Source organism: Lottia gigantea (assembly GCF_000327385.1).
Source record: "Lottia gigantea unplaced genomic scaffold LOTGIsca_70, whole genome shotgun sequence".
Classification (NCBI taxonomy): domain Eukaryota; kingdom Metazoa; phylum Mollusca; class Gastropoda; family Lottiidae; genus Lottia; species Lottia gigantea.
The window spans coordinates 282,852-301,220 of NW_008710371.1; the positions used below are offsets into that span (position 1 = coordinate 282,852).

Genomic DNA, 18,369 nt, shown 5'->3' on the forward strand with positions numbered 1-18,369 from the left:
ACAAGAGGTATTTGATAGGCACATTTAATATTTTTGTAAATTATATATAACAAGAGGTATTTGATAGGCACATTTAATATTTTTGTAAATTATTTATAACAGAGAGGTATTTGATAGGCACATTTAATATTTTTGTAAATTATTTATAACAGAGAGGTATTTGATAGGCACATTTAATATTTTTGTAAATTATTTATAACAGAGAGGTATTTGATAGGCACATTTAATATTTTTGTAAATTATATATAACAAGAGGTATTTGATAGGCACATTTAATATTTTTGTAAATTATTTATAAGAATAGGTATTTGATAGGCACATTTAATATTTTTGTAAATTATATATAACAAGAGGTATTTGATAGGCACATTTAATATTTTTGTAAATTATATATAACAAGAGGTATTTGATAGGCACATTTAATATTTTTGTAAATTATTTATAACAGAGAGGTATTTGATAGGCACATTTAATATTTTTGTAAATTATTTATAACAAGAGGTATTTGATAGGCACATTTAATATTTTTGTAAATTATTTATAACAAGAGGTATTTGATAGGCACATTTAATATTTTTGTAAATTATTTATAACAAGAGGTATTTGATAGGCACATTTAATATTTTTGTAAATTATATATAACAAGAGGTATTTGATAGGCACATTTAATATTTTTGTAAATTATTTATAACAAGAGGTATTTGATAGGCACATTTAATATTTTTGTAAATTATTTATAACAAGAGGTATTTGATAGGCATTTTAAATATTTATAACTTTATTATTATAGGAAAAATAAAAGGGAATTTTCAAAATTTTATAAGGGATCCAAATAATAGGAAACCACATTTCAAAGACATTTTTCAATAATTTTTAAAAATCTAAGAATCACAAATTAAAACAAGAGGAAACTAAATAATCGCAAGACAGTTATAGGTGTTATAGAAGATACTCTCCTATAGAAGCACTGGCCTAGGTCACAAGTAGAGACTATGGATGTCAACATGAAAACTATTTCAATTCAAACAGATTATTCATAGATTATTACTTCTGGAGGGATTACAAGAAAAAATATATTCAACTCAAATTCCAATGCCATTGTTTCAGGGAGTTGATGAAAGGGGTTCTAATCTACCATGAACCAATATATTACTAAAGTTTTTATTTCTTTTATATGCAGTGACCAAACGTTAAGTATAAAAGCGTTTAACAATGACACAGGCAATTTTAGCTGTAGTATTGTAGGTGGCAATGAATGGTATGAATGTCATATTGGATATTTAGGCCGTTAGGTATAACTGTTTGTAGTTGATCTATCCAAAAACTCTCCCTTTGCAATCATTTGGTTTTTGGTTTGATCAATGTTGATACAGGTACCCTTTTCTATAGGCATAACAAGAAGATCTTCAATGGAATGAAGTGTAACATGAAATATATTTACAATAAAATTGAGTGTTTGGTGATATTTGGATATATTTGAGTATATAAGTAAACAAAAAAATTACCAAGCAAAGAATCAAAAATAAAATAAAATTAATAAAAATTGTTTTGCCCTATTGGGTGTGAAATGTGATGCTAATATAAGTGCTATTGGATTAGAAAAATATTTGTAATGATTAATAAAATTGTTTTGCCCTATTTGGTATAAATTGTTATGTAAATATAACTGATAATCAATTGTATTTTTGTCATAATCTTTGTGATCATCAGTGAATGATTCTTTACCATTAAATAAGAAGTTCACAATTTTTACGTTTTGTTTTGAAAATATAAAAACTCACCAAAAACTCATAAATATAGAGATCGAACAGGCTGTTCCGCTTACTTCAAATTCATAGACTCATTAAGGCAGGGTTTAAATGACTTCATGGACCCAACTCACCAAGAAATTGCATTCTTATAAACCCTTTAAAAGAAATGACTGGTATGATTGTGACTATGTAATGTATTTGAAATGATTATATATTATAATAATAACAATGAAACATCAGAACCTAAAAATCTTCTTGATACCTAATACAATCTTATTGATACCTAATACAATCTTCTTGATACCTAATACAATCTTATTGATACCTAATACAATCTTATTGATACCTAATACAATCTTATTGATACCTAATACAATCTTATTGATACCTTATACAATCTTATTGATACCTAATACAATCTTATTGATACCTAATACAATCTTCTTGATACCTAATACAATCTTATTGATACCTAATACAATCTTATTGATACCTAATACAATCTTCTTGATACCTTATACAATCTTATTGATACCTTATACAATCTTATTGATACCTAATACAATCTTATTGATACCTAATACAATCTTATTGATACCAAATACAATCTTATTGATACCTAATACAATCTTATTGATACCTTATACAATCTTCTTGATACCTAATACAATCTTATTGATACCAAATACAATCTTATTGATACCTAATACAATCTTATTGATACCAAATACAATCTTATTGATACCTAATACAATCTTATTGATACCTTATACAATCTTATTGATACCTTATACAATCTTATTGATACCTAATACAAAAAAATATACAGTATATGATATGGAAGCTCTGAAAGGGAAGCAAAGCCTACCAGACAATCACAGAGTGTAATCAGGTGTTCAAAACAATGATTTTAAGGCATCCATCATGAACATTCAATGTATGCTACATCTGGCAACTGTATTTCACCTTTCCCAAACAAATTCTTTCAAAATAGGAACATAAACAGTTAACTTTCAAAACGAATTCAATTTTTAACAACCCATTCCTTCAACAAAATGTATAACAAAAGTAAACTTTTAAAATTTTCATTACCTTTAAAGATGGGTTTCCTTATTTTTTAGTGCCAAATTAAAGATGGGTTTCCTGATTTTTGAATGTCAAATTAAGCAAACTAGTTGATTAATTGGTGTTTCTAATGAGTTATCATGTATTCTTAATCATATCATTATGTTCTTATTGCATATAATTAAGAGTTTTAACCATCATAAATGTCCATGTATGTACAGTCTGGATAAACAAAAAAATACTTTTTGACCTTTCTTGATCAGTCACTCATCGGAATTCTGCTGGTAATTCTCTTCTAATTTAGCTAATTATGAATTAATTATGAACATGTGAGACAAACTGGTATTTTTCCAAGTCATTAGAACACATCTACTTTCTATTCATATAAGTATTAGCATTTTCATATTCATAAATAAAAATAAGGGAACCCATCTTTAACCCCCAAAATTCAATTCTTAACAAGATAAAATAGTAATGATAAATACAGTAAATAATTAAAAACGTCCCCTTACCCAAACAATATAAGAAACATCGCGGAAATGTCTACCCTAAATCGCAGAACACTTTTCTTAGATATGTGAACTCTACAAAAGGAATATCCAGGTGATACACAAAGACGCACAGTGGAATCAGGTATTCTGAAAGGGTTAAACAAGCCCTTCATCACATGGAAATTAATACAAAAGCACAAATTGCTTTGGTATAACATTTTTCTGGTCACAAAATTTGTGGCGCTCTAAAATTGATGAGTAACAAAGAAAAAAAATAATAAAAAAGTTCGAAAGGTTTTTGTGAAAATATATGAAAATGATTTGGTTGAAAAAAAATGGCTTATTTCAATTAAAATATTTCATTCAATTTAAGTAGAATTCTTTAGGCCTATTATGCAAAAATAACTGCCTCGCATGAAAGCTTGGCATTTTAGACACACCATTTTTATTTTGATTGTAGAAAATTAAGTAAGATTCTATTTTTAGCCTAGTCACTGTCCTCGTCCCCAGTGCCATTTTCTACCTCACTTGCGCCATCTGCTTCTTCATGGACGTCAGCCTTTTTGTTGCTGGTAATTGTCGAATTTGTTTTGGACTTTGAAGATTTTTTTTTGGATCTGTTTTTGACGATTTCTTCATATCTGGCGAGATCTTTTTTACTAAGAGACTGAAAAGAAGGAAAATCTGATCAGTTGGGCTGTGAAATTTGTTGGCTTGAAGAATTGGACTGTTCCCTTTTGGGCTAAAAACTATAGCCACGGCTGTAACTTAAGATATTTTGGTCTCTTAACCTCAAAAATGAAGATCTAACGTTTCGTGTTTTTTACTGAAGGTAACTTCACCATTCAGCCTTGATCTAACGCAATTTTTCTTTAAACTATGTTCACAATACCCAGTTGATTAACTAAGTCTAACAGTGACATCAGGTGGTCCAGATAAAATTGAGTTCAGAAGCAACCTAGAGGATCTCACCTCTTTAAATTTGGCCAGTTCTTCTTGATATTGGGCCTCGCATTCTTTCGCCTTTTCCAAATATTTCACTTTCTCTTCCTCTGCCATTTGTCTCCATCTTTCCCCCAATATTTTGAGTTTATCACTGCCTCTATGACCTGACAGAGTTGGGATGTGCTCTTGAACAAAATGGGCATAGCTGTTTCTGAAAATGAAATGAAGCAAAAAATTTTATTAGGCTTATTAAATGAAATAATTTAATTTATGCAGACCTTTGAAAAAGATTGTTAAAATTGCAGCAAGACCTCATCCATTGGTGCTGAACAAGTCATTTGATTGGTTTTCCATTTAAAATTTGGTGAAGTAACCCATAGAAAATAAACGAAACAAAATTATATAAGAGATACCAGCATCTGACAGTCCAATCAGAAAGATATTTATTCTTCTCCAATCCAATCTGGTTGACCAATATTCCTTAAGATTATTCATAGTTTTGATTGAATTGAAGACAAACCCAAAGCCTGATTTTCATTTTGAAAAATGATATATTACTTACACTATTTTGTGTTTGGGTTCACCGGGAAAAGTAGCAGGTAAAATGTCTTCTTTAAGTTTGGGCTTCCTGTAAATACAAAGACGTGTCTTATTACTCGATTGCACTCCAAACTCCCAAATGGAATCTGGAACTTTCACAATGAAGTGAAGTGGCTCTGATTCTGATTGTTCTGGTTTTGTTAAAATTACAACCATTTTTAGTCTAAAAAGAGATTCAAAATGGTTGTAAACTACATTCGTGTGTGATATTTCATTCGAACGTCACCAAGCTGAAATGGACACTTCACTGAACAGTAATGGTATTTTCCAAATTCCCTCGAATGTGCACACTCCAAATATCAACAAAATCACAATTTTTTACGTATTTAGAACTTGTCTTTCAATAATTGAACTTCCAATGTGGCCGCTCCGTAAACTTTCATGCTATAGACAGTCGACTATAAATAGGTGACCTACTTATTGCTGATTGGCTGTTCTCTAGGACGTCTCTATTGTAAGTATCAGTTCATTAACGTCATATTAAAATTTTTATGTATTTATGCGCCAATTTTGTGCCTTAAATTGTTGATTATAAGAAATGACCTGAACATTTTTTCAGTTTATTGATGTATAAACAGAAAAAAAACTGTCACACTTATATATAAACAGCTACATGGTTTAATACAGTGTACACAAGTTTATTCTGTTTGTACATCGATAAACTGAAATAATGTTCAGGTCATTTCTTAATCATTTTACAAGAATTACTAATTAGGATTTCAAGGACCTTGTCTACCAGTCTGTCCTTAGCCTAACATATATATATATTAGAAGGATAACAACTTAATATTTCAAGGACCTTGTCTACCAGTCTGTCCTTAGCATAACATATATATATTAGAAGGATAACAACTTAAAATTTCAAGGACCTTGTCTACCAGTCTGTCCTTAGCCAAATATATATACTTTAGAAGGATAACAACTTAAAATTTCAAGGACCTTGTCTACCAGTCTGTCCTTAGCCAAATATATATACTTTAGAAGGATAACAACTTAAAATTTCAAGGACCTTGTCTACCAGTCTGTCCTTAGCCAAACATATATACTTTAGAAGGATAACAACTTAAAATTTCAAGGACCTTGTCTACCAGTCTGTCCTTAGCCAAATATATATACTTTAGAAGGATAACAACTTAAAATTTCAAGGACCTTGTCTACCAGTCTGTCCTTAGCCAAACATATATACTTTAGAAGGATAACAACTTAAAATTTCAAGGACCTTGTCTACCAGTCTGTCCTTAGCCAAACATATATACTTTAGAAGGATAACAACTTAAAATTTCAAGGACCTTGTCTACCAGTCTGTCCTTAGCCAAATATATATACTTTAGAAGGATAACAACTTAATATTTCAAGGACCTTGTCTACCAGTCTGTCCTTAGCATAACATATATATATTAGAAGGATAACAACTTAAAATTTCAAGGACCTTGTCTACATGTCTGTCCTTAGCATAATATTCCACACAGATAACAACTTGGAGTTTCAAGACTTTCCAGAACTCACCAGAAATCTGTGATGAGTTTGGTTTTCTTTTTCTTAGTGGAAGGTTCTAGACTCTCTAGAGTGGGTAGGTTCACAGTTTTGGTCAGAAGCTCGCGTTCTTCTTCTGGTAAAGATAGTAACTTCTCTTTCATTTCGGTTTTATAGGCTTCCTTCAGCTGAAATACAATGGAGGAGGAACTGAAAGTAAATTTCTTGGTCCTTTGAAACTTAGGCCTCAGTCTATGGATTTAAATGGACAGGTTGGTCAATTTCTGTGGTTGCTTAGGGTCTTGAACTTGTGTAATTTCTTCAAAAATACCCAAAACTAGGAATTCTACTTTCTATAGATGTTTTTTCTATATATCACAGTGCCTCAAGAAAAAACGAGTTATCATTTTAACTTTCAAACGTGGATAATTCTAGACACACATGGATTTGAAGGCTCAAATTTCGACGATGAGCTGTGAACACTATAACCGATTGGCTAAACTGAACAATTCCAGTTTCTAAGACCAAGGTATGATTGGCCCCTGAAAATGGCGAACTATGGACTTTGAGCACCCCACTAATTAAGCCACAACATATCTACATCATATGAGCTGTTGCCTAGTTACCAAAAGTCAGCCATTTTGAAATTCAAACTGACCTTATGTGATTCCTCATTATATTTCTGTTTCTCTTCCAAGGGCACCTCCTTCCATCTTTCAGAGATGATTTTAAAATATTCCGTAACTGGATTGTTTTGAGTGAATTCTTCATCTTTCATGATGTTTTGGGCAAATATGGAATATCCTGTCCTAAAAGAGAGGAGAAATATTTTTCTACTTTGTTGATAGAGACTATTTTCCCTGATAAGAGACTCCTTTTAATTTCTTGAGTCTTCTGTGCCTTATTCAGATATCAACAGACAAAAATGCCGTCTGCAATAAGGCATATGTTTCACTACAAGGCTTCAAGTTGATCTGATATCCAATTGTTAAGGCATCAAGAAGCCTTATTGGATAATGAAAGTACTGCAGTGTGCAATGAGGAAATTTTGACAAGCACACTTACCCTGGCGGTTTGTGTGGAATTCCATCATGTTTCCATTTGGTAGCCATTTCATTTTTGTTGATGTAATTAGATGCCATTTTCACTTCTTTTTCTGGATTTTCACTCAAATATTCAATGACTTCTTCCTAAAATTCAGGAAATTACAGAAATCTTTCAGAATTCACCAACCAATCAAATGGCCTGTTACATAAAAGACTAGGCCAGAGATTGGTATACCTGTAGCATTTTCGTATCATATTTCTTTTATCAGGGATTCTGATTAAACGTTCGACATAGCTAGCTGAGCCCATACCATCTAATTTTTAGGGGCCCACCAGAAATTTAGAACGGCGACTGGCAAGTGCTTATTTGAACCCCTTCACAGGCCTTCTATCACATCACAATACCCACCCCTAGTTTTTTTTTTTAGATCAAAACCTACCTGATATGAAGGGAAGTGGTCTATACATTTATTGATGTATTTAATCTGCTTGGATTCTTTCAATTTCTTGTATTTATGTCGGCAATAATTTATAGCTTGAAACTCAGAAAGCTGAAATAATACCAAGTTAGTATATATGTCAAGTTATTAGTAAATATGCCAAGTTTTCCGTAACATATGCCAAAATGTTTGTAAATATGTCAAGTTGTTAGTAAATATGCCAAAATGTTAGTAAATATGTCAAGTTGTTAGTATATATGCCAAAATGTTAGTAAATATGTCAAGTTGTTAGTACATATGTCAAGTTATTAGTAAATATGCCAAGTTTTCCGTAACATATGCCAAAATGTTTGTAAATATGTCAAGTTGTTAGTAAATATGCCAAAATGTTAGTAAATATGTCAAGTTGTTAGTATATATGCCAAGTTGTTAGTAAATATGCCACGCTGTTAGTAAATATGCCAAGTTTTCAATAACATATGCCAAAATGTTTGTAAATATGTCAAGTTGTTAGTAGTTATGACAGGTTGTTAGTATATATGTCAAGTTATTAGTAAATATGCCAAGTTTTCCATAACATATGCCAAAATGTTTGTAGATATGCCAAGTTGTAAGTAAATATGCCAAGTGGTAAGTAAATATGCCAAAATGTTTGTAAATATGTAAAGCTGTTAGTAGTTATGCCAGGTTGTTAGTATATATACCAAGTTGTTAGTAAATAAGCCAAGTTTTCAGTAACATATGCCAAAATGTTTGTAAATATGTCATTATGCCAAGTTGTAAGTAAATATGCCAAGCTGATAGTTAATATGCCAAGTTCTTAGCAAATATGCCAAGTTGTAAGTAAATATGCCAAGTTGTTAGTAAATATGTCAAGTTGTTAGTATATATGCCAAGTTGTTAGTAAATATGTCAAGTTGTAAGTAAATATGCCAAGTTGTTAGTAAATATGCCAAGTTGTAAGTAAATATGCCAAGTTGTTAGTAAATATGCCAAGTTGTTAGTAAATATGCCAAGTTGGAAGTAATTATGCCAAGTTGGAAGTAAATATGCCAAGTTGTAAGAAATATGCCAAGTCCCCCTGTATCACTGACAGGGGGAAACCGGGTTGAAAAATCTTTATCTCAACCTATGCTGGGATTGAAGCCTGGACCTTCATGTTAGAAAGCTCCCCAACATGTTTGAAGTAAGTATGTTATTTTACTGTACGTAATATCTTACCTCTGGTTTTTTCTCCATCACTGACGGTAGCTTGGACTCGATATAAAAATCAACAGGTTGGGGAGGCTTGGGACATTTATTCGAACTAGATCTACAAAAAAATATATGTTTAGCGTCTTGATAACTTAGACTTCCTAATTCAAAACATTGTGCAGGGAAAGTAGACTTGAATAATTAGACTCTTTCAAGTTAACAATAAATCTTACTCACTTGGTAATTTTCTTCTTCACAGCGGTCGACTTCTCTTCATATTTTGCCTAGAAAAAAATGTGCCACTTTCAGTTGTCAAAGATCTAACTGTTATTCCAAAATGTTTTGAAGAATTCACTGTTTTCAATAAATTTTGTGCACATTCTCGTGTTAAGTTTGGAAGCCTTAAAAAGTTGGCATTTCAAAAAAGAAAACTACATAAATACCTGCTTTCTTCAGATTGTATTCATAAAGACATACACCATGAAGTGTACAACAAGGGCAACTCAAATGTAATGAAACAGAATAGATTTTGACATCCAACTTTTTTTCTTCATACAGACTCACACCATGAAGTGTGCCATGAGGGCAATTTTTCCAAGAAATCAGAATTAGCATACCTTTCTCTTGTCTGATAAATTCTCATATTTTACTTTCAACTCTTCAATAGCCTGCTGCATGGGTGTTTCAGGATTAGCTTCTATAAAGTCGTCTAATTTCTTTTCCACGTACAGTTCTTCAGCTGTGTATCTTTTCTGATTCCTAATCTAAAAAAAAATGAAATTTCGAAATAAAATGAATTTTAAAGGGACAGATGCACCATTTTTTACCAATAATACTTTAGTCTAAGAAATGGGAATTTTTTTTTAGCTAAGCCTATCAGTAATAGTGTTCACAGCTCACCGTCAAAATTTGAGCCTTCAAATCCATGTATGTCCAGAATTATCCATGTTTGAATGTTAAAATGACAACTCATCAATTTAAGATACACTGTGATTTAAAGAAAAGACATCTATAGAAATAGTGAGTTTAATTCCTAGTTTGAGATATTTTTAAAGGAATTATAAGATTTTGGTACATTTCTAGTACTTCTGAAAACTATTTACATATATTCAACACTAATATGTCAAGACTAAAATCAACCCCCAAAAATGGCGCAACTGTTCCTTTAACATCCCACTTTCTGCATGTGTGCAGGCTAATGAGAAACTGCAACGCCATAATGTCGCCCTACAAACCTGCATAACTGATCTGGTCAAAAAAGCATTCAGGGAATGTCTCTAAACCCCAAGGTGGCCATTTTGTCTTGTAAACTGTGATAGGATACCACTAAGATTGAATTGTAAATTGCTCTAAGTTGTCAAGAGAAACACAAAGTTAAATTACAGTGTGCAATAAGGTAAACTGTACTTACAAAAAATTTTGGATCTTGATCAAGAACCTGTTTAGCAGCGTTGTAAAATTCACTGACGGTCCGATGTCGTTTCACCTGGAAAATCAACATAAATAAAAACTGGACCTATATATATATATATATACATGATAAACAAAGATCTTCCGAGGGTATATGAGTCTACAATTCTCCATCCCTTGATCCATGGGGCCCTTATTACATTTTGTACAGTATTATTCAATTTGACAGACAGGGAACAACTATATTTTACAAGGATAACAACTTAGGTTCACAAGGACTTGGGTCCTATCAGCTGGTTCTTAGCAGGATGACTTGTTTCAAAGGTCAATACAGGCTAAAACCCAATATTTTTTTTTGTCCATGTAACCGAGCAAATTAACATTTGATTTTCAAAGTTTCTGTATATATTAATTTATAACATTATAACTGTGATATTTGGTGCTATATTTGATAGAAGAGATTAACGTCTACTGTCTTATAAAAAGTTTTTAACAATTTCAGTGAAAAATATTGTTGTATCATAAATTTTTTTAAAAAATCTGCACTTTTCTTGAATAAATGGTATGGTCAAGTATCGATACATGACATCACATTACAATATATGTATCGTGGCATGTCGTATCACGGTACATTGATTCATCAATTTATCGTGCCAGAACTAATTCAAAACCACGCCCACAAGACTTTCAGAGGCCAAACGAGGAAAAACAATTCAGTACCTTCTTCTGTATTCTGTGCCACATCATCTTACATTCATAGACTGAAAACCTTCCGAATTTTACTTCATCCCAATTGATAGCTTTCTCTAAACCTGTACATGTTCTTGTACCATCATCTAGCTTCATAATGGCCTCCTCCATATTGTTCATTAACTGATTTATATGTTTCACTGTCCATATATGAATTTCTACAAGAAAATGTGAGTTTCTTTTATAAAGGGATACAGTCTTGATTTACTTTTCTTTCGCTACGACCAATCAAATTTACCGGCAAGAAAACGTGAGGTTCTTTTAAAAAGGGACACAGTCTTGATTTATTTTTCTTTCCCTACGACCAATCAAATTTACCGGCAAGAAAACGTGAGGTTCTTTTATAAAGGGATACAGTCTTGATTTATTTTTCTTTCGCTACGACCAAACAAATTTACCGGCAAGAAAATGGGTTAAGCAGATCAAGGATTAAATGTCACATAGGCCAATAAATAGATGGCTGTTCACTTTATACAACTAGCTTTGTATTAGGCAGTGTGTTTTAACCAATCAAAACTACCTCTTACAAACAAGAGGGGTTTGTTGCCTATATATAATATTTACAAGTTTTGTATGTGTTGTGTGTTCATATTACAGAACAAACCATATGAGGAACCATGTTGATTGGTCAGTTTGCGATTCAGATGACATGACAAATATTTATTACTGTACCTCAATCCTTAATGCGAGGTTTACCTACTAAAGTGAAACATGGTAGAAATAAGAACGTAATAGTTTCAGACTTTCTTTACCTTTATCAGCTTCCGTCCATTGTGTATCATTTATTTCAGTCTGGGAAGGTTTAAACGTAATCTCGTCATCTTGGGAGAAAGTGGTGTCCAGTTCCGTAGAGGATACGACTGAAATAATGAAATTTTAACTTGTGGTGGACATTTTGATTTTTCTGATACTTGACAACTGAGGAGACACTCACTGATTTAAAAAGTAAAATTCAGATTTGAAAATGGACACTCACCTTCCTTGTGTTTTCGTTTCTTGCTTGGCGAACGCTGACCAGAAACTATTTCTTGGCTTGAGCTGGCTTCAACCACGTGCTTTTTTGGCATTTTCTAAATAATGGGCCACACAGTCACTTTTAGCTTGAAAAAAATGCTTTAACTTTGGAATTAGGCTTTAAAATGTCTCTTTTTAGTATCTCGGATTAATCATGAACACATTGCACTTAATATTTTTAAGTATTCCTTCCAATAAAACACAGAATTCCGCTTAAAATGTTTGTTTACAAAATAAATCTTGCAAAAAGTGTAAATGGCGGCCATTAAGGTCAAGGTTGAAGAGAAAACTTTCAGCCAATAGAATTGCTTGAATTTGACCTCGGGGTCATGAATCTAAACTATATAAATTTGATGGTTGTTGTAAATCATTAAATGTATTTAAAACGACAAAAACAACACAAATTCAACAAAAATTGGACGGGCAAGCTCCGAAATTGAGTCCTCTTTGCCGAGACTTCCCTTTGAATGCCCTTTGTCAGAGGCCTTATGAATTGAGAAGTTTGTCAAAAAAGATTGTGTTTTTTTGTGGTTTTTTTCAAGGATTTTATCCATGGGGTCACTTGATCCTGCAACCTGCTCATGCCAATTTAAATAAATCAGACTTAAAGTGACAGATGCGCCACCTTGGGAGGTTGATTTGAGTCTTGAATATATGTAAATAATCTTCAGAAGTACTAGAAATGTACGAAAATCACATAATTCCTTTAAAAATATCTCAAACTAGGAATTTTACTCACTATTTCTATAGATGTTTTTTCTATATATCACAGAGTATCTTAAATTGACGAGTCATCATTTTAACTTTCAAACGCAGATAATTCTGGACACACATGGATTTGAAGGCTTAAATTTCGACAGTGAGCTGTGAACACTATTAGTGACTGGCAAAAGTATGATTGGTCAAAAGAATTGAGCTCCTGTCCCATTAAGGTGTCTACTGTTTGGCAGAATGAATAATTCAATATTCCAAAAACATTAGAAGATTATAAAGTTCTTTAATTGGATACAAAATGGAGTACATGGATTGAATGGTAGAAGTAATCAAAATTCAAATAAAAATGATTATTTGGATTACACTATTCAAAATTAAAATACAGCATCAGGTTCTCATACAATTCATGAAAAATCAATAGCACCAGTGGAATATTTCATAAAACCCTGACTGTACATTTTAATTATGAAAAAATGTTACAGACAGCTGAAATTGAGCTCTATCAGCTGATAAAGCAAAAATAAATAGCTTAAATTGAGCTCTATCAGCTGATAAAGTAAATATTTAGATGACTATACAGATAGCTGAATTGAGCTCTATCAGCTGGTAAAGCAAATATTTAGATGACTATACAGATAGTTGAAATTGAGCTCTATCAGCTGGTAAAGTAAATATTTAGATGACTATACAGATAGCTGAAATTGAGCTCTATCAGCTGATAAAGTAAATATTTAGATGACTATACAGATAGCTGAAATTGAGCTCTATCAGCTGGTAAAGTGAATATTTAGACGACTATACAGACAGCTGAAATTTTGCTCCATCAGCTGGTAGAGCAAATATTTAGATGACTATACAGATAGCTGAAATTTTGCTCTATCAGCTGGTAAAGTAAATATTTAGATGACTATACAGATAGCTGAAATTTTGCTCCATCAGCTGGTAGAGCAAATATTTATATGACTATACAGATAGCTGAAATTTTGCTCCATCAGCTGGTAAAGTCGATATTTAGACGACAATACAGACAGCTGAAATTGAGCTCTATCAGCTGATAAAGCAAAAATAAATAGCTGAAATTGAGCTCTATCAGCTGATAAAGTAAATATTTAGATGACTATACAGATAGCTGAAATCGAGCTCTATCAGCTGGTAAAGTAAATATTTAGATGACTATACAGATAGCTGAAATTGAGCTCTATCAGCTGGTAAAGCAAAAATTTAAATGACTTTACAAATAGCTGAAATTGAGTTCTATCAGCTGATAAAGCAAAAATAAATAGCTGAAATTGAGCTCTATCAGCTGGTAAAGTCCATATTTAGATGGCAATACAGACAGCTGAAAATGAGCTTCATCCGCTGGTAAAGCAAATATTTACTCAACATCTGTATTTACTGCACATGTGCTATGCAAACACAAAGCTCAAAGACCTTACTATGCAATTATATAGCTCAAATGCTTCATTTTAACAACTTTGTTAACAGTGTTTGATTCACAAATTTAAAATGTCACTAAAAACTGGAGCAGATGTCACGTTTTCCTCATTGTAATCATGGTGTTAATTTCCCAGTTAATAGAGCGAATCTGATCAATAATTTCCTTCAGCTGTTGATTTTTCACTCGAACTTGCTGAAAAATAAAAAAAAAAACCATATTAACAGTAGTTGTAGGTTCCAATCTCGGACGGTGAGCGAAAGTCTGGTGACCTTGGTTAAGTCATCTTCCTTCATTATTCCAGTTGACCCAACTGTAAATGGGTACAGATAATCCAGGACAGATTAATACTAAGAGGTTTGGTCCAGGACCAGCTGGTAGAAAGGATTCTCATTATTCCAGTCGACCAAGCTGTAAATGGGTACAGATAATCTGTGAAAGATCAATGCCAAGAGGTTTGGTCAAGGACCAACTGGTAGAAAGGATCCTCATTATTCCAGTTGACCTAGCTGTAAATGGGTACAGATAATCCAGGAAAGATCAATGTCAAGAGGTTTACCAAGGATCAGCTGGTAGAAAGGATCCTCATTATTCCAGTTGACCTAACTGTAAATTGGTACGGATATTCCAGGAAAGATCAATGCCAAGAGGTTTGGTCAAGGATCAGCTGGTAGAAAGGATCCTCATTATTCCAGTTTACCAAGCTGTAAATGGGTACAGATAATCTGGGAAAGATCAATGCCAAGAGGTTTGGTCAAGGACCAACTGGTAGAAAAGATCCTCATTATTTCAGTTGACCTAGCTGTAAATGGGTACAGATAATCCAGGAAAGATTAATACTAAGAGGTTTGACCAAGGACCAGCTGGTAGAAGGGATCCTCATGATTCCAGTCAACCCAGCTGTAAATGGGTACAGATAATCTGGGAAAGATCAATGCCAAGAGGTTTGGTCAAGGACCAACTGGTAGAAAGGATCCTCATTATTCCAGTTGACCAAGCTGTAAATGGGTACAGATAATCTGTGAAAGATCAATGCCAAGAGGTTTGGTCAAGGACCAACTGGTAGAAAAGATCCTCATTATTCCAGTTGACCTAGCTGTAAATGGGTACAGATAATCTGGGAAAGATCAATGCCAAGAGGTTTGGTCAAGGACCAACTGGTAGAAAAGATCCTCATTATTCCAGTTGACCTAGCTGTAAATGGGTACAGATAATCCAGGAAAGATTAATACTAAGAGGTTTGACCAAGGACCAGCTGGTAGAAAGGATCTAGACAGAATCCTGAAGAACCTTGAAGCATTATCCTGGTAAAAAAAATCTTCAAGTGTTAAAATCAGAATTTCTTTCAGGTAAGGAAGGCAAAACTTGTACTGAGCAAAGCGTTTGATTGGGTAAAATTCTTCGAACCATGAACTACTCATTCTTAATAATGTCTTCAGATCATGGGTGGAGTAATCAATTTATGTTTGCCAATAAAGAAGAAGACAAAAATCTTCTTGATATTAATAGTAACTTAGAATTTTAGAATGAGTGAAGTAGCCCACAGAAAAAAATGAAACAAAATATCTAGTACCTCTACAAGTTCTCTATGTTCTTCTAAAACATAAGGGTAAACTTCAGATACTGGTAAAGTCTCCACCTCCCCACCAACTATAGGTATTAAATGCTGAAAACAAACAAAATATCATTAATGGAGGACACAATCTTTTTTTTTCTCCCCGACCTATGCTTTCGTAATTTCAATTACCGTACTTATAACCCTTGTCTTGTCACCGAACTGGAAAACAATCAAATCCTCAATTTCAAAGATCACGATTTCCAAATTCTCTTTCAGAGAGTCCACACCGTTATAATGAAAATTCCTTATTTGAAAGGTCAAAGTTCCTAAATACTTTCAGAGAGTTGAGAAAGTCCACATAGTGGTTAAAATGATTTTATTGAATATATATTAACAGTCACTTTCCCAATTTGGAAAAAAAAGGCCACACATAATATTTCCAATTTCACAGCCAATTAGCCCTACTGAAAAATCTTCTACCGTCCAATGTGGACACTCTAGAATAGAGGCTGATTAAAATATCTCACTCACTTCATCTGAGGGTTGTTCCAACTCTTCACAAGTCTCCCTAACTTTATCATAAATAGCTCGTAACTTTTTGAAAGTGACACACAAGGTTTTAAGTTCTTCTTCTAACTTTGTTTTTCTGTCTTGATAATTTGTTAGCTGAAATAAAAATTTAGAACATTTCCAAAAACTGCCTCTGCCTGTGATTTTGGACGATTTCAGTGTATCAGTGTAAATGTTTATGTGTATTGTAGAAACTAAGATTTTTGCAGAATTGTAAGAACCAGACGTCGGATGAAATTTGGAATGATGCATATAGAATTCCTAAATAGCCCTGAAACATATATTGGACAGTTTCAATTCCATTTCAAAATTTATCTTTTCAAATTCAGATGCAAATTTTTTTTTCATAAAACTTCATACAGACCTGAAGCAGGCCAGGTTTTCCCAAACTGCCAAAAATTTCTGTTGCCTTGGTGATGATTTCATGAATATATTCCTGACCAAATCGGCAGAACGTGGCAGCATTGACTATCTTGTTGGGGGACACCATAGGTTGTTGGGGGCCTGCTGGTGGATTGGGGCCCTGAGGTACAGCTGAAATGTTCTGTAAAGACTGGAAATTTGCTGGTGCTGAACTTTGTGAAATGAGTGGAAAATGTTTTGGTGCTGCTGGTGGAGGCTGCTGTGTAGCGGCCATCTTTATTTTAAAGGGATAAATGAAACTGAAAAAGAAAGAAAAACTTTACTGAAGAAGCATTTTTATATAACATTCATGGTCAACATAATCAAGAGCATTTATTATTCAAGTTTAGTAAAGGATTGAATTTTACCTCTACCTGCCAAATCAAGGGGTTTTCACGAATTAGCTCTTACACCCTTCAACTTCAACAAGAATTGAATGGGGTTTTCTAAAGCATTTGCAGATAAAGAGAGACTGAGGAGATGCAAAGTGACAAATCTTTCAGATATCGAGTCACAAACTTAATTGAAAGGTTAGAACCGCTTACAATGAATGTTTGATTAGTTTAATGGCTTAAAAAGATGAAAAACTGCAGAAAAATGCTTTGTTATTGTTTTGAATCCGCCATGTTTATGTTTCACGTGTTATGACGAGATATAGCGGGATTAAGCGCGAGCATGTAGACTCCAACATTAAGTCATAAATTTTGTGTGACATTTCTTCAACGTGGCGTGATAATCTGGATGAAAGCAATGGCTTCCATTTTGTGAAGTTTAAAACGCAAGTTCGAATCCAAAGATTTCATTTACTGAATCATATTTGTCAAAGATTTTTATTTTTTGTAAATTCTTTGAAGAGCTTGGACACCAAAGTATCGGAAAAGCAAAAGGTAATGTAAAATTGATGCGTTTTTTTGCATGAATAAATCCGATTTCATTTGGTTACATCAATGTTATTATTTTGACTTGTGCCTATTTTTTTTATTATTCTACCATGCTTTAGGCTTAGCCCGTCCTGAATCCCACCTGATCATTGTGATCGACTGTTGATTTCTTTCTTTTTTTCTAAGCATATGTCAGGGTAGATTTCTTTCTTTCTGGTAGATCTAGGTAATGATTTAACATGTAGACTTTACAGTGGCATATGAGCTAAAAGTTTTAATGACATTAGTCTACTTCATTAGGCAGGCCCTACATGCTATACACTGTCCATAGTAAGATGTATGAAAAGACCCTAAAGGTGTGGGCACGCTGATTAGAGTCTTGTCAGATGTTTCAACAACTGGCAAAGGCATGTGAGGAGACAAAAATCTCCAGTCGGTCGTTTTCTAATATGTTGATAATCACGTGCAGATCATGCAATTGAAAGGAAGTGAATCTGATTGGATGCTGAGGATATGCAGGTACTATAAATCCTGTCGGGGATCGCGATAATACTGTTGTGCAACCACGGGCACACACGAGATTTTACTCAAGACTCTAATCGGCGACAAAAATCTTCAACCAAGACAGCA

The 18,369-nt window shown here is 33.1% G+C and overlaps 2 protein-coding genes across 2 annotated transcripts; both read right to left on the reverse strand.

Moving 5' to 3' along the window:
• Positions 1 to 3,794: 3,794 nt before the first annotated feature.
• Positions 3,795 to 12,437, reverse strand: LOTGIDRAFT_235792 (hypothetical protein; the record flags this gene model as incomplete). The annotated part of the gene is made up of 14 exons (XM_009065738.1): positions 12,142 to 12,437; positions 11,918 to 12,025; positions 11,136 to 11,323; positions 10,417 to 10,491; positions 9,623 to 9,769; positions 9,243 to 9,289; positions 9,033 to 9,123; positions 7,812 to 7,922; positions 7,391 to 7,515; positions 6,984 to 7,134; positions 6,359 to 6,513; positions 4,815 to 4,880; positions 4,280 to 4,463; positions 3,795 to 3,974 (listed from the first exon to the last, which is right to left on the reverse strand). The coding sequence occupies exons 1-14, from the start codon at positions 12,230 to 12,232 to the stop codon at positions 3,795 to 3,797; spliced, it is 1,719 nt and encodes a 572-aa protein (XP_009063986.1). The 5' UTR covers positions 12,233 to 12,437.
• A 1,996-nt stretch (positions 12,438 to 14,433) lies between these two features.
• On the reverse strand, positions 14,434 to 16,970 carry LOTGIDRAFT_86853 (hypothetical protein; the record flags this gene model as incomplete). The annotated part of the gene is made up of 4 exons (XM_009065739.1): positions 14,434 to 14,592; positions 15,902 to 15,978; positions 16,447 to 16,593; positions 16,847 to 16,970. Coding segments are annotated over 4 exons (507 nt in total), but the record flags the coding sequence as incomplete, so codon positions are not given.
• Positions 16,971 to 18,369: the final 1,399 nt, after the last annotated feature.